Below are 15,878 nucleotides of genomic sequence, written 5' to 3'. Positions count from 1 at the left end.
AAAACAACAAAATGTTAGCAATTTAGCAAATAATTTCTGTCTAAGGGAAATATAAACATTTCAGCACACAATCTAAAAACTGCAATCTCAAAAAGAAGAAAACGGAACGGCTGATTCTGTGGGAAAGAAATTATGTGAGAATTAATTCTGCAGAATCCTGCCAAAAAAAAGAGACGGCCCTTAGAGCGGCAGCGCGTCGTTCGATATGCATCAAGTCAAGCCAAGTCGTTGCCAACCCGATGAGCCGTACAATGGAACCATTAACCCGTCAAGTCGCGCTCTCACGACATGACCTCATCGCCCACCCTTTTTGATGGCTTGGGCACATAGGAATATCGGCAATACGATGTTTGGTATAAATTAAACAGAGAAATATAGCGCGGAAATAAAAGCGAAATCCCTTGTGAGATTTTCTATACAAGAAGCAGTTAAGCTTGGCCTGCTCTGCCCTGCCCTCTTCTTCCTCCTCTTCTCTTCTCCATCCAGGAGAGGACTGCTTCAGGTTGGGCACTCCTCTCTCTCCCCCTCCCTTTTTTTTCCTGCGTGTTTCCGCTACGCTAATCCATTTCTAGTTCTTGGCCGGGCATGCGCTCCCGATCTTCCCTGCTCTAATTTTCTGCGCTTTATCTCCAGGTTCTCCCTCTTCCAGGCGCTTTCCTCACCCCCAATCGCGGCCGAAATTCCGGACCTTTTCCAGCGGCAGAACCGTTGAGTGCGGCGGCGGCGACCGCCGACCGAGCCAAGAATCCATAGATTTCCTTCTGGCGAGCTAGGCCTTCTCCTAGAGGCGTTTCTTGGGAGCCATATTTGGTTCCGGATCCATGCTGGCCGACGACATCTTGGGCTACCCTTTCCCCGCCTAGTATTATTTTCTTCGCGAGGGTTTCTTGGTTCCTCGGAGGTCCTCCAAGTTCTTGCCAATCTGGCCAATCTGGCCCCAACCCCGGGGCGCGGCCGTGTTAGGGTTCGGGGGGCTGGATGGGGTCGGTCGTGGATTTTGTGGAGATCAGCTCCGACGAGGAGGACCTTCCCATGCCCAGGAAGCCAGCTGACGACTGGCTTGGGAAGCTTTTGAATGATGATGAGCCAAATGGAGACGATTTCTTTGATCTCGTGGTGATGGGTGAGTTCTCGCCGCCACAGAAGAAGGCCAACCCCGCCGCCGGCGGTGGTGGTGGTGATGATGAGGATGATGATGATTGTGTGGTTCTAGATGGTGACCCTGAGAAGGCTATTACCATCGGGGAGGACAAGGGGAGTGTGGGAGATAGCAGCTCCGATGAATTGCAGATAGTTGGGGAGAAAGGACCGGTATTTGTTTCCTTCCATTTCATCCACAGCAATGCATTTTGTTCATAGCATATAAGCAGTGCCTTGTTATGTTCGACACTATGTATGGAAATGAAATGCTTTGTACTATGCATGACCATCTTGTGCTGATTTCTTTGGATGTATATATGTGAATTTGGATCGAGTCACGGATATTGTTTAGAGAGCTTGCATTAATTTAGTAGTTTCAAACACTATGAATGTGGTTAAAGATGCATCATTCAACATGCAACATGGAGATGGTTTGCTTAATGACACATATTAATTCATGCCTACCTGTCTTTATTGCTTATGAATATATTTGTGGTTTTTAATTCATGTTAAATTTAACAAAAGATAATTTAGGGCTTTCCATAGAAGCTACAGTTTTACCTGCAGGCAGGCTTCAGTAGCATTCCTTCGATGTTTAACCTTAACAAGTTCTCATTTTTTTTGCAGGTAGCGTGCAGGGACTTCCCTCATTCACGCCATCTATGTTCTAACTTGCCCTTCAGCGCTACTTCTCATGTGAAGCATTGTAGCATGGTAAGTAACAAGTGTTAACTACATGATGCTGTTGGTGAATACTAGTTGAGTATCATTAGACAATGTACATTTTTTAAGCCATTTTAATTGTTACTTCTTAAATGCAGTGTCACTGTTTTGTATGTGATGCTCCAGCTCCATGTAATTATTGGGGTAAAGGTATCCAGCTTAATGATCATTGTCATGCTACGGATAAGGAATCAAAGTGGAAACAGCTGCGGCAAGCATTCAAGTCTAAAAGTCTTCCAGCATCTCGTCCAGAACAATGCCAGAATGCCATCTACCCAACAATGGCACCATCCATTAAGAAGGATATACAGTGTCAAGTCGCGTCTTTTGCAAACAGAAGTCCTCTTCTGCATGTTATGAGCCAAAACCAACAAAGACACACTTCAGTTAGAGTCTCACTGAATGTAGGACGGACTATCAGTACACCAAGAGCATCCCTTGCGACAAAAGCGGGGAGAAGTACAAACAATGTCCACACTGCTCAAAACATTCATTCACGTGGAAACTTCAAAAGAGTAGGGACAGCTTCTCCAGGTCACACAATCCGAAATGCTGACCAATTTGGTCCTAGTGCTCCAATCAGTACCCCGTCCCTTATGAACAATGCATTGCCACATGTATCACAGCCAGTTCAAGCTATACCAGGAACTAATACTACCCATTTATCTCAGCAAGTTCAACCTATACAAAGAACCAATCCTTTCAGTGGTACTGTCAAGAAAAGTGCCCCTCAGAGATCTCTCAGTGCGCCAATAGCATCTCAGGGGCAACAAGGTCAGCTGGCAGCATCTTCACAGGCTGCCTCAAATGTAGTGCACGGCGTAGGACCTCAACTTTCCCGGTGCACCTCGCTTATGAATGAGAGCAGACAATTCCTGCCAGAACCAGTAATCGATGTTTCCACACAAAGCTGGCAAGACATACTTGCTAGTGTGGCATCGGATCTGGGAGTATTAGATGATTCTGCTTACAATACCAGTACTTCACGGTCCCAGCAGCCTGTGAGGACTTCCCCTCAACCTCTGGATGCCGGTGCAAACCAAGGGGAGGAGGGCCTTCATGCCGAGTCTGTTGCGTCAGCCGTAAACCTGATGACTTCTAGTGGGCATGGCTTGCACATTCATACAACAGGTGGTGGTACCCAGACAAATGCTCCTAAGCAAACTTTGCATCCTCTGAATTATGGTGGCAGTCTTAGTCCAGATGAAGCTCATCTTGATGGTTTTCTAAGCCCCCCTGCAGATGAATTATTGTTAGAAGCTGCTCATCAGAGGGACTCTTCCGGATTGGATTCTACAGGCCTTATATTTGACTTTGAACTCGACGACTGGGCTTAAGCAGCACTCTCAAAGTCGGAGGCTGTCCCGTCTTTAGCATTTGGCGGGCTTCGTGGACAATAGGACAATAAAACCGGTGATGTTACTAGTAGCTGGTCCGTAGGGTTTTCCTTCACATGAGAGGTGAAGATGTTCCTTGTACAGTAATTAACTAGGTTGTGTGGTGGAGATATTTTCTTAGATGGGTTGGTGTTTAACCTGTCGGTCATACGGGCCTTTTTATTAGGAGGCCGCAGATGCTAGTAATCTTTGTCACTCTGTAATAGAAGAGCAGAATTTCCACTACCTAGCTATTGGTCATATTTCTATGGGCCATATACTATTCTAGCGCCAAAAACGCCTGTTTGTGGTACATGTTGTTGATTGCCTGCTGGCATTGTGAGGCATTTGATTATGCATGCTTGATAGTATTATTAGGAGAAAAGAGTGCCTCATGAAAATTCTTAGCTGGAGAGTAGTCCCTAGACTGGTTATTCACTAGTTATTCTGTAAGAAAATCACTAGGGACTACTCTCCAGCCAAGTTCTTACAGAATAACTAGGGACAGAGGGTTTGATTCCCTGGTTCTTAACTAGGTGCAGAATAACTAGTGCTAAAAATTCACTAGTCTGTTATACGATGCCTACTGATCGTCAAGGGTTTGAACCTGTGGAAACGAGAAACGCGAGTGTTCGCTAATCTCAAACATGTAACGATCTGTCCCGGGTGTGGTGGACCTCATCTTTTGCGGATTGGGACGACTGGGAACATGCTGGAGCTTCCGGTGGTGACCGATTTGTGAGGGGTTAGCCTACTCAGTGTGGTGTAGGTGTGAGAGTGGATGTCCTGCACGCAGCGGCAGCTGCACGCAGTTATCCGGCCGCACCCGAGTCGCGTGGTGATGCGTGCAGTTTGATTTGCTAAAGCGCTAAAGCGGAGATACATCGTGTAATACAGAGAGATACACTATGTCGCGTCCGTGCAGTGGGCTCGGTCCATGGTACTTGTCTGACGCGGACAAGAGACGTGCCCCGCGCGTCGTGCAGAGTGGGCCATCGTTTCTCTGCACCGCTGGCCCCGGTGGTCTGCCCGGAAAGCTATGTACGGGACTGGGCCTTGTGATTAGTCGCATTTGGTGCGTCTCGCACGAATTCCTTTCCCCGTCTTGGTGGGCGAAGAGCAAGGTGAGCAGCAAGAACAGCACCGGCGTCGGGGCCGCTTCCTGTTCCGGCTGGCGCTGCTCATGGCGAATCTCAGAGCGAAGACGGAGGCGGCGTTGGACTCTGGGTGAGTGAACCCCCTTGTCTTTAGTTGTTCTGGGTTGAAATATAGATCTAACTAGCTCGTTCCGGTCGCCGGTGCTGCAGAACGATCTCATCGGCAACGGGTTCAGAGGCGTGCGAGCCGCCGTTTGTTTTGGGCGAGGGCGGTGACGCTTTGCCCGATTCGGCCGTAGTCTCGCCGGATTCGGCCGTCGAAGCTCCCTCGCCGGACATTCGTCGGTTGGATCGAGGGGTGGGCTTGCTGATGTCCAGTCCTCCGGGGCTTCCTGCAAGAGCTTCAGTGCTGGTGGCGGAGATGTGGCGTCCGCAAACCCCGGGTGCGGGACTCCTGCCGTCTTCTCGCGCACATCCGCCGAGTCCAGCCGCCGCAGTGGCTCTTCGGGTTCTTGCACGACATTCAGTTCTGGGGGCGTGGTCCTGCCGTCGGCGCGAGACTGCGACGATACGCCGGCCGTCGTCTCGAGCTCGGTCGTGCAGTCCTTAACCCAAAACGGGCCGGGTTCGGGGAACACCACCATCCGCGTTGGCTGGAAGCGCAGCTAGCTACTGATTTTCTGCCGTTTACGCCAATTGTGCATTTTCCTGTTCTCAGTCGTGCGAGCAAGTACTGAAATATTCATTAGACTTGTGAATTTGGGTAGGGCTCTGGATAAAGACTGGAGGAAACAACAGAAATCTGAATCAACCCTTCCCAACAAGTTCGTAGATGTTTTGCTTAAGCCCTAACCAGTGGTTGGTCAGCAAAAAAATACCCGTGCCACTGCTGTAGTATGTCCCTGGTTAATTTTCAGTGACAAAAAGAGCTTGAATTGCTAGTAATAAGAAGCACCGTAATTGCGTGATTAAGTTCTTTCTGGCCAATGTTATTCTGTTCGGTGATTATCTGTTGGATGGTGACTTTTCTTAGTGTTCAAACATTGCAAAGGGAAAGCTATACTTCGGTGGAATCCATTTGCAGAAGTTTAGTGAATTTCGTGCAGCAGTCTGAATGTAGAGTGGGGGAGAGAATATAGACTGAATCAGGCTGGATGGTACTGCAATTTTAATTCATGCTATTAGTCTTAGCCTTGGCGTGTGATTTTCATTTCCCAATAAGGGATGTCACAACTTTATTGAACTGTAAAATTGACATAGTGCTGTTGTTCCTATATTTCCTGCTTTGACGTGCCTCATGCGTTTTTCAAAAATGTTTGATGTGCTGGCTCGCTGTGTGGTTGCGTCTCTTTTGTATTGGTGGAACCTTTTTTGTCAGTGCAAAACGTGCAAAACGATCTGTGCTGTCCACGGCTGGCTGGTGCATGGGCCTTAAATACATGCAGGTGGGTGCAATGTTTAGTGCAACGGTAATATTGTGTCCTCACGTCTGTACATGTGCAGTGCTTGCGTTAGATGGGTTAGTCCGGTTGTCAGTGCATAGTACAACTAATACAACGAATACGAACCATTACGCACGTCGGGCGGTGCTCTATACTCAAAGTAGCACTTCCAGCGAGTCCTAATCGCGACTCTTCCCCAGCCGTGGATGCGCTGCGTGCAGCGATGGACTTCTCGTGTAGGTGTGGGTGAATTGCGGTGCTATTGTTCGCATGTTTGTGTACGATTCTTGTAATTGATACCCTGCTTCTCTAATATGAAAATGAAAGTTTTAGGATATATAGTGGCCAATTTCTCTCGATTTTCTTTTTTACAGAAGGGACAAGGTGGAATTGTTGGTGTGAAACCGAGGACTGAAGGCAGGGGTGAGGATTACTGGGTATCTATGTGAAGTTGTCAGAAAATGGCCAAATTTTTCGAGATATAGTGGCCAAATTCTTGGATAGAACACAAGAATTTCACATATGCGCTGCATAAATTGTGGGCCTTGTTTAAACTAACAAATCAGGAAATTCCCACATCACGGACGGATTTTATTCAACCAAACATACGTATATGGCATTGACACGCGAGCTATTTACGACGACACTTGTACCGCACCATATATCATGCATGTTTCAGTCCACTCCCATGGTGGACAGCCAAGAACATGTTGCATCCTCTCCAAGCCGTTCCTTTTTTCCCACACAATTCTTTCAGGGTGCCTCACGCAAGTACTTGGACAAGCGGGCATCGGATCGCCACGGTAGGTCGGTGCGCGCGCCGATGGCTCTGCATTTGATGCCTGCCTGCCACACGAACAGCAAACCAAACCAAACCAATCAGGCTCTCAGTGTACATCTCAGTCGGAATAAAGCCACTTCTTTCGTGGCATTAGCAGATTGAGCACTGTTTTACCACTTGACAGGCAAAAGGCAGCATCTTTTCCGGAGCCATCTCTGTGCACAGCCCTGTGTAGAATCAACAGGGGGGAATTTCGACAGTCACCATCTATGTATTTGAAAGCAAAAATAACTGGCCTGAACTTATGCCAGCGAGAAATCAGTACGCCTACTGCTTATTCATACGTACTCCCTCCGTTCCAAATTACTCGTCATGGTTTTAGTTTAAATTTGAACTAAAACCATGACGAGTAATTTGGAACGGAGGGAGTAGCAATCTTCCTATACGCGAAAGATAATATCATGAATAAGAAAGGAACAAGTTGATATGCCTCACCGTAGAGCACTGCTCCTATGAACGCATCGCCACAACCGGTGGTGTCAACAAGCTCTGGAGCGGGGATTTTTTCTGCTGTTCCTATGAGCAATCTTCCGTGTATAGTCCCATGCCCTCTTCCAGAGAGTCTCATGAACTAGAATGATAAATTTCAAAACGGTAAAATCCTAACAGATGTCAGTTTCTTCAGTAATTTCGGTGACCCGACATTGTTAAATGGCTGCGAGGACCAGAAACATTGTCAATTTTTTCATACCTTGGATGATACACAAGTTGGCAGATTGTCATCTTTATGCACTTTAAGCCTTAAGGACTCAGCAACATTCCCAATATCTACCGCATCTATTCCAGAATCATCTGTTCAGGAAGGTACCGGATGACCAGAAAATAAAATAAAATGAGCCTGAAAAATCTCGAAGGCCACAATTACGCATCATGTTGATCCTTGCTGGTGTTATTCTTATCAGGACAAGACCAAAAGTTTTAAAGCTGATCACCTTCGATCCTCTCAAGCATCATGCACCCGTTTTCTCCAAGGGTTGCAATGACGAACCTCGCACGGGGATATTGCACAAGGATCTCTAGTAGTGCAGAAGGAATGCAGGAAATTGATGTCCATTTCTTTAAAAAGAAGACGTCGCTGAAATTAGTGTGTGCATAAAGCAATGCAAGGTGTACTGAGAGCATACAATTGGACACAAGGAATATTCACTTCTGCTAAAATGTGTCATGGCCTCACGATACCTCTGGAAATTTACCCGAACAGACAATGTAACTCGATAGGTCGAGCAGATGCCCCAGTTCTGTCTTTGTTCTTTCTGGTTCCGCATCAACCAGTATTGGGATCTTCATTAGATCAGCCTGTGCATCATGCAACACACTCCAACTGGGATATATTTATCTTGCAGGTTTTATGTAGTCTTACTGTAGTATACTAGTTATCTACAGAAATTCAATTTAAATCTTCTAAATAACAAGAAGGAAAAGAATTAGTTTGCCACTAAGGATACACCTGGACTTTTGAAGATTGAACAACACATACAAAGTGGCAAAACATAAACATGTATGATGTACGTATCAGTGAATTAATGCTGCAACAACTTGAAAAAAAAAACTACCTGCTTACCAACAGATAGTGCCATTTCATGTGAATATCCGTCTAGGTATAGCAAGTTAACATCTTGTAGTGCAGCTGACAAATTTGACACTGATATGTCACCAGGAACCATTGGAGGGTAGCCTGACGTGATTATACATGTTCGGGTTTTCCTACAAACGCAAAGAGTTTTATAAGTACGTGTATGATAATTCGTTTATGATGCCATAAAGTAATTTGCAAAAGTTGAATAAGAGCAGTGTACCATAATCCTATTCTTAAACAAGTTTAACAGTTTCATTCATGTAGAAATTGATTCAGGAACCAGTAAAACAATGAAAGTGGACAGCAAATGACAGAATGGTTATGTGTAGAAAAAATATTGTCCTTTGTTTCTATGTATACTCTAAATTGTATGTCTGATCTAAACATGCAGTATCCTGAACGAACACCGTGGAGGCCTTTTAGTAACAATTTACGTTATGTTGTTGTTATGGCGCTGCTAGAAGGAGGGCGCGAGAGGGCCGGCCGGGGGCCTTTTTTGCCCATGGCCGGGCAAGAGGGAAGGGATTTCCTTCTTAATTCTTGCTTGATTAGATTGATACATCTCCTCTCTTTATATAGAGAGGTTTACTTGACTTCCAAGCAAGCGACCCTTATCTCTAATTAACCCTAAGACTAATGGGCTATACCGCCAGCCCAGGCCCAAGTTTACTTGACTTCCAAGCAAGCGACCCTTATCTCTAATTAGGCCCATTACGTACTCTAACAGTTGTCAAAACAATTCATGTCGAAGTGCATAACAAGAAAGGATATTGGAAAAAGATGTTCGTATGACAAGGTCTTCAGATGACACTCAGATAAATAGGAAACTTTATTTTGGGAAATTTATCTATATGTACTGGCAGAGTAGACAAGATGACCAGCAAATCTACATTCAGCTGTGTGGACTGTTTCACTCACCTAGTTATAACTACATGAAACTAAGTACTAGCTGCCTTTAAATAAAGCTGATGAAGAAAAGATATGTTCTCACGTTTTCTTATCAATAATGACATAAACAAATGTTGTGTTTCCACCATCAGAGATCTGCAAAGCAGAATCACATAGAATATGAGACAAAAAATCGAAGGGAAGTCCAGTCTGATATTTCACTGTAGATTTCACATGCATCTCTCATCTGTTAATGCTTTGACTCTCTGTAGAAGACATATCATTGCCAAAATGGGTGGTTTAACTGATGACATGTATTTTTTATTTCTTGAACACAAGAACAAATTGTGTGGTCGTGTAATTTCTTTTTCTAGAGAATTAGTACCATCCAACTTAATATTAGACATATCCGCTAAAACAGAGTATTAGAGATGTGTTTTCTATCCATGTTAGAAGTACCCACGTTCAGTATTTCAGTTATGTTTTTTTATTCTTGGGCAGTGGCCATAATTTCAGTGGTACTGTCTGAAAGGGATGCTGCTATCCTCCTGGTGGCAGCAACAAATATATGAGCCCTGAGTCTAGCTTCCTCGCCATTCATGGTTAGAGGCTGGACAAGGCAAGACCTTTCATCATTGCTGTCTGTAGGTGGTGGCACCTCCTCACCTGCTCATTTGGTGAGGACGGTGGTGTGTGTGCGTGTGTCCCTCCTGCTGGGAGGTACCTGTATTCTCTTCCCGTTCAATGAAATGAAATGCAAAGTCTTTTGCATTTTCTCGAAACAAATATATGAGCCCGGAAAGCAGAATGCTACAAATCTGAATGTTTATTTTGGGGAAACAGTTAGAAAGTGTTGTGCCTTGCCTATGACCATATCATCACTTGCATGCACATGATGAAATAGTTCAGTCGTAATTCAAGCCTTACTATAACATGTGACACGTCAATCCCAGCTTCCTCGAGTTCCGAAAGAACAGTTCCTCCTATTTCATCGTTGGCCACCTGAAAAGACATAAGTTGAGCGAAGTTAAGTAAAGCTTAGGGCATCTCTAAGATATCTCTTAAAAGTTACTCCCTCTGTCCTGTAATGTAAGACGTTCTGACACTACAATAGTGTTAAAAAACGTCTTACATTATGGGACGGAGGGAGTACATTTGAGGGGGGAAATTTCGTTTAGGGGATTAATCATCATCTAGCAAATCCCTTATAAAGTTTAGTACCTCAAGTATGACTTTTTCCCCCTAAAAACTTTCCCTCACTTGCTCAAATTTAGTCCAGCCGCGACCGTTCTCAGGAAAAATAAGGCCGAGCCCCGCTGCTTCCCACTTGCCCACATTTTTCCCACTCAACCCCTGATGCCGATGCCGCTTGCCCCGCCGCCGGCTGTCCCCGGCCTCGATGATCGATGAAGTGGAAAGCCCCACCTCTAGCCACCCTCGCCGGCGCCAAAGACCAACCGCCGGCCGCGAATTCGGCGCCACAAGGACCAAAACGGCAGCTCCAAGGGAAGAACGGTACCGAGAGCTTTCGGTCGCCGGCGGTGGTCGTTGCTTGCTCCGTCGCCACCACCCTACTACCCTTGTTGGCGCCGACCAGCAAACGGGATCGTCGGCCATCGACCAGGGCGGACACCATGATGGTCGGGACGAAAAGAAGGCCGCCGGCCCCTCGGCCTCCTGCAGCCGCGCCGACACCCCCTCCACCTCTGGTGGCGGAAGAAGACATGGATTCAGACGATACTAGGGGCGAGGCCGACGTGCTCGAGGATATGCCGGCAAGGTAAAAGTTTCCATGTTTTCCGTTTTGTTTTGCAATTGCTCAAGAGAGTGATGCATGATGTGATATTGATTGCTGCTCCCTCCGTTTCTAAATATAAGTATTTTTAAGTATTTCAATACGTACTACATACGTGTGTATCTAGACATATTTTAGAGTGTAGATCCACTCATTTTGCTCCGTATGTATTTCATATTGGAATCTCTAAAAGAGTAAAAGGGCTTATATTTAGAAACGGATGGAGTAGTTTTTTTTTTCTTTTGTAGTGAGCAAATGAATGATGGTGTGGCCGATTTCATGGAACAATTAAATGTAAGTCACACACTCGGCCTTGACGACCCAAGAGATGATGAGAAATGTTGAGGTCGAGGAGGTGGGGGGTGTCAAGGATACCAAAACATCAAAAAAGAGCGGTTGGTCCTGCAACTACAAGACCAAGGAAAACAAAGCTTTTTTGTGTACTTTGGGCCAATGTTTAGTTGAGCTTGTTGAGTTGTGCCCTCAGCACTAACCCTTGTTGTACTATTGGTGTTTGTGGACTTCTCGTGTGTGTGTGTTGTGTACCTTTGTATGGATATTGTGGCTCGGGCAGTTTGCTTTATATATAAAGCGGGGCGAAAGCCTTTTTCGATACTAAATGAGCGGCAATTAATATGGATTGGAGGTGTTTATTTTGAAATGTGATGAATTTGTTCCAATTGTTTGAGCAAATGTTTGAAAGAATTGGTAAAAGTAAAATTTCTGAGGGATCAAGTTTTACGTGATCCTACCATCTCAATGGAAAATCCGTAAGGTCAAAATACTCAACGTGTTGCCACAAGACGAGGTGGAGGAATTTACTACCTTGGAGATGAGCCTTGTGTTGAGGCCCAGACGAGCAGCGCCTGTCAATGCGTTCCCGGCGTTCCCGCCTCCCGATATCTGCGCACACAAAGAACCACCAGGGAATGGCCACTAGTACTCAAGGTACAGCATACACCCTGCCGCAAATCCAGCTCGTGGAGGGGGAACAACCGCGCGCACGGAAGGGGTAGGGTACCTGCAGCTCCCCGCTGCGGATCTTGTCGTCGGGCCGCGGGTACGCGTCCACCGTGGCCAGGTAGTCCAGCGTCACCAGCCCGCACCCCAGCTGCAAAAGCAAAAAGGAAGGAAGCTCAGTCACGGCCGATTCATCAGACCCATGACCAGCATTGGCCTGTGAGTGAGAAGGTTAGTGTACGAGGCCGCCCAGTGTCGCACCACGACGCGGTTCGCGGCGAGGACATGGACAGCGGCGGCACGGGCACCGGATGGCGCGGCGGAGCGGAGGAATCCACGGCGGCGGACCGCGGCAGAGGGGAGGGGAAGATACGGCGACGGCAAGTAGCGGATGAGCGACATGGTGGGCGGATGTGGGTGGACAGCGACGGTCAGAGCCGGGAGTGGTTGCGATCGACTTGCGAGTTGCGACGTTGAGAGAGTTTGGAAGGTAGCTGACGAGAGTGAAGTGAGTGTGGGCCCCGGCTTCCGTCGGATTTGCGCTTGGTGCCGAGTAGTCCTGCGAAAGTGTTTTGTTCTCTTGTGGGCGATCTCGACTGTTCGGACCATTGGAATACAACTCTTGCTAGAGATTCAGGAGGTGTTTGGTTCGCCGATTTGTAACGTCAGTTTACGCTGGTAATGGATAACGTTGAATCTTGTTTGGATCGACCCGGCCGTAATGAGATAACGCAGGTCCCAGCCTAGTTGTAATCTCATTACGCCCAATATGCTGTGTAATCGTAAACTGCGGCACGATGCTTCTCCCGTCTGCTCCGTTTCCTCCGCATGAAGCGCCACGAACTGATCCTCTCACCACATGCTACTGCTGCACGATGTCCGTATATGCTGGCCGCCGTTCATCGTGGACTGCGCTGCGCCGGGAAGGGCGTGGTTTTTCGTGGAGGCCGGCGCGGACATCACCGTCGACGAGCTCAGCGACGCGAGGTGCCCGCCGTTCCGGTTCTTCGAGGAGTTCATCGACGACCACGTCTACAGGGCGTCGCCGCCGGGCGTGCTGCTCGCAGCGGTCGCCGACTAGCCCCTGGTGTCCGTAGGCCGCCGGACTTCCCACTGCATCAGCGACGTTCCTGGTGTGGCGCCCCTCTACGTCAGCCCATGCCAGACCCAGAGAGAGCCCTGCCATGGCTGCTCTTTTGAGATTTGTTAGCTTTTTTTTGTTTTAGCAGACGAATCGATTACGTTACAGTCCGCTACCAAACAAGTTTGAGTTTCGTTCGTTTACGTTTACGGTACCAGCGTAACTCCATTACGTTTACGTTTGCGGTGTTTATCTGGAACCAAACACCTCCTCAGTTCAGAGAAGGGGTGAAGTTGCGGAACACACACACACAAAAACATCTCGGCGTCGCCCTTCTCCGGCGTCACGGGCGGTAAAACCCTTCATACGCCGCCACACCCTCTCCTCTTCCCCGTCCCGCTGCTGCCAAGGAATCGTCGGCGAAGCTCGGGCAGGCTCCAGTTGTGGCGGCAAGGGGCCAATTTCTCCTGGCTGACACAACTCCTGCTCTTAGCTGGCACCTGGGACGAAGCTTCGCGTTGGTGCGACAGGGCCTGGATGCCGCAAAGAGGCGGTGGGCATAAGGTCGCGGGCGGTCTGGCCAGATCTAGGCTTGGGCGGGCCTGCGACAAAGGGTCGCCATAGGCCTCACCGACGGCATGACGGAGTGTGAGGGGTGGCGCGGTGGATGACTATCTGAAGGTCGCCCATGGAGTCGTGTCATAGTACGCTTCCCTTCCTTGCACCGCTCCCGTGAATTGCTCATATTTCGCACAGAGAGAAGACAATTGTGCAATGTGTCGACTCATGCAACACCCACGGAGCCACGAGCCGTGTTCCGATCCACATGCATCTTGACTTCCATAGGAACTCGACTCGTCATGGGGTGCAACGCCGATCATGCCGTAAAACAAGGCAGGATCATGCCGTAAAACAAGGCAGGTTGTAGTGTGTGCCATGTCGTACTACTAGACTATAGTGGGTGTCATATCATCAAAATCATACACATAGGTGTGAGAAGATAAGATAGAGAGTGAAATAGTGAAAGTACTCTTCTACTCCCGGGCTCAAATGAGCTCGGGATGAACAGTAAAAAAAGAGAGAAACATTCTGAACTTTTTGTGTGTTAAACCTTGACAAATATTTTTGTATGTGTGACATTCATCACCAAATGACATTTGGGGAAGTCACGGCAAAAACAAAATCAATATTCCAAAAGGCTTTAAAAAATAGTATTTTTGAAGCATTGATTTCTTTTACACAACTTCAACAAATGTCCCTTTGTAGTATTTTTTTGGAAATGGAGGCGTGCCCCCGACCTCTGCATCATAACGATGCATGCAGCCATCTTATTGAACGATCCACGAAGTAGCACAAAGTTATCAAAGTATTACAGCTCGCAAGCTGAGCGAAACTAAAGAAAAAGAAAAGTACATGCTGGCAATGACAACCGGAACGGCAGAAAGATCATATCGTAAAACAAGGCAGGATCATGCCGTAAAACAAGGCAGGTTGTAGTTTGCGCCATGCCGTACTACTAGACTATAGTGGGTGTCATATCATCAAAATCATACACATAGGTGTGAGAAGATAAGATAGAGAGTGAAATGGTGAAAGTACTCTTCTGCTCCCGGGCTCAAATGAGCTCGGGATGAACAGTAAAAAGAGGAAAAAAGGAAAACATTCTAAACTTTTGAGAAAAGTTCACATTTCAACCTCCAACTAACCGATCGGTTTGATTTACAATCCTCAACTCCGAAACCGTCTGAATGACACCCTAAACTTACCACATGGTTCAAAATACAACCCCTGTATCGGTTTTGGGCTGGTCAACTGGTTTTGACCGGAGTCAAGGCTGACCAGACATGCCAAGTGAGCAGCCCGTCTAACTTGCTCTCTCTCTCTCAATTCGTTTTCTAAATTGAGTACGAGCCCAGTCCCCTCTATCGCACCGCCAGGCACGCCTCTATCCCGACTCACGGCTGCCATGCCCACCTCCCCACCACAGCAGACTCCAGTTGCTGTGCCCGCCTCCCTGCCTCACCTGACTCCGGCCACCGCCGGTGACCAGCTACATGCGCGAACGGCGCATGGCGGTGCTGCACCTCGCAGTGTGGGCCCCGAGCCCTCCGCCTCAGTCCACCTCTCGCAGTAGTGGCCTCCGTCGGCCCCGGCCCCATCCGCCGCCGGTGACAGACGCGACCGACGCGTGGCAGTGATGCACCTCCACCGAGTTGGCCTCGATCCCGACTCTCTCGCCATTGTTTCGTCTGCACTTCCCACACCCGAGCCGGAGCTGCTTGTCCACGAGCCGACACTGCTCCCCGACGACCAACACTCGTCCAAGCGTGATCATGATGAGGGGCTGCTCGCGGGTATCCGGCGGCGGAAGATATCAAAGGACTCGAGGTCGCCCTTGGTGGAAACTCTGGTGGGGTGGCGTGGGCCGGGGTGGGGCTCGAGCTGCCTTCCGGCCAGAGGGGAGAGGGCTGCGGAGATGCAGAGACCCCAGTTTCCGGCGGTGGCCGGAGTCAGGTGCAGCGGGGAGGCGGGCACGGCGGCCGCGGGTGCCAGGCGACGGGGACTGGGCTGGCTGCTAATCCCCCATCGTTTAATTGCAGCATGCATGGGGTGAATGGAGAGAGAGATAGACTAGGTTAGATGGCTGGGTGGGGGTGGCATTGGCTGCAGACTTGGCATGTCCAGTCAGCTTTGACTCTGGTTAAAACCATTGACCAGCCTAAAACCAAGACAAGGGTTGTGTTTTGAACTGTGTGGTAAGTTTAAGGTGTAATTCGAATGGTTTTGGATTTGAGGGTTGTAAATCAAATTGTATGGTTAGTTGAAGGTTGAAATGTGGACTTTTCTCTAAACTTTTTGTGTGATAAACTTTGACAAAGTTTTTGTATGCGTGACATTCATCACCAGATGACATTTGGGGAAGTCACGGCAAAAACAAAATCAATATTCCAAAAGGCTT

At 47.8% G+C, this 15,878-nt stretch overlaps 2 protein-coding genes across 3 annotated transcripts; one reads left to right on the top strand and one right to left on the bottom strand.

The window, feature by feature from the left end:
- The first annotated feature begins 278 nt into the window (after window positions 1–278).
- On the top strand, window positions 279–5,308 carry LOC123120258 (uncharacterized). Of its 2 annotated transcripts, none has more exons than XM_044540237.1 (4): window positions 279–502; window positions 634–1,311; window positions 1,768–1,854; window positions 1,962–3,552. In XM_044540237.1, exons 2-4 carry the CDS (start codon window positions 979–981, stop codon window positions 3,198–3,200), a joined length of 1,659 nt encoding a protein of 552 aa, XP_044396172.1. In that variant the 5' UTR covers window positions 279–502; window positions 634–978; the 3' UTR covers window positions 3,201–3,552. The 2 variants fall into 2 exon arrangements, 1 of the variants encoding a protein (XP_044396172.1); XR_006459360.1 differs by lacking the exon at window positions 279–502 and adding an exon at window positions 4,547–5,308 and having other exon boundaries at window positions 529–1,311; window positions 1,962–4,466.
- A 973-nt stretch (window positions 5,309–6,281) lies between these two features.
- On the bottom strand, window positions 6,282–12,439 carry LOC123120271 (ketohexokinase). The gene is made up of 12 exons (XM_044540243.1): window positions 12,100–12,439; window positions 11,900–11,989; window positions 11,704–11,781; window positions 10,011–10,085; window positions 9,187–9,239; window positions 8,173–8,323; window positions 7,799–7,915; window positions 7,552–7,675; window positions 7,311–7,411; window positions 7,055–7,190; window positions 6,734–6,786; window positions 6,282–6,624 (listed from the first exon to the last, which is right to left on the bottom strand). Exons 1-12 carry the CDS (start codon window positions 12,238–12,240, stop codon window positions 6,532–6,534), a joined length of 1,212 nt encoding a protein of 403 aa, XP_044396178.1. The 5' UTR covers window positions 12,241–12,439; the 3' UTR covers window positions 6,282–6,531.
- Between the last annotated feature and the right edge of the window lie 3,439 nt (window positions 12,440–15,878).

This window comes from Triticum aestivum, chromosome 1B (assembly GCF_018294505.1).
Source record: "Triticum aestivum cultivar Chinese Spring chromosome 1B, IWGSC CS RefSeq v2.1, whole genome shotgun sequence".
Lineage (NCBI taxonomy): Eukaryota > Viridiplantae > Streptophyta > Magnoliopsida > Poales > Poaceae > Triticum > Triticum aestivum.
This window is presented reverse-complemented; position numbering and strand designations above follow the sequence as displayed.

Excerpts from the sequence above, each read along its gene's own strand:
- LOC123120271 (XM_044540243.1), bottom strand. The coding sequence starts at position 12,240 with ATGTCGCTCATCCGCTACTTGCCGTCGCCGTATCTTCCCCTCCCCTCT. Across the intron at positions 11,990-12,099 it reads TCGCCGCGAACCGCGTCGTG|CTGGGGTGCGGGCTGGTGAC; the intron begins GTGCGACACTGG and ends TTGCTTTTGCAG. Across the intron at positions 7,191-7,310 it reads CAACTTGTGTATCATCCAAG|TTCATGAGACTCTCTGGAAG; the intron begins GTATGAAAAAAT and ends TTATCATTCTAG.
- LOC123120258 (XM_044540237.1), top strand. The coding sequence starts at position 979 with ATGGGGTCGGTCGTGGATTTTGTGGAGATCAGCTCCGACGAGGAGGAC. Across the intron at positions 1,312-1,767 it reads TAGTTGGGGAGAAAGGACCG|GTAGCGTGCAGGGACTTCCC; the intron begins GTATTTGTTTCC and ends TTTTTTTTGCAG. Across the intron at positions 1,855-1,961 it reads ATGTGAAGCATTGTAGCATG|TGTCACTGTTTTGTATGTGA; the intron begins GTAAGTAACAAG and ends TCTTAAATGCAG.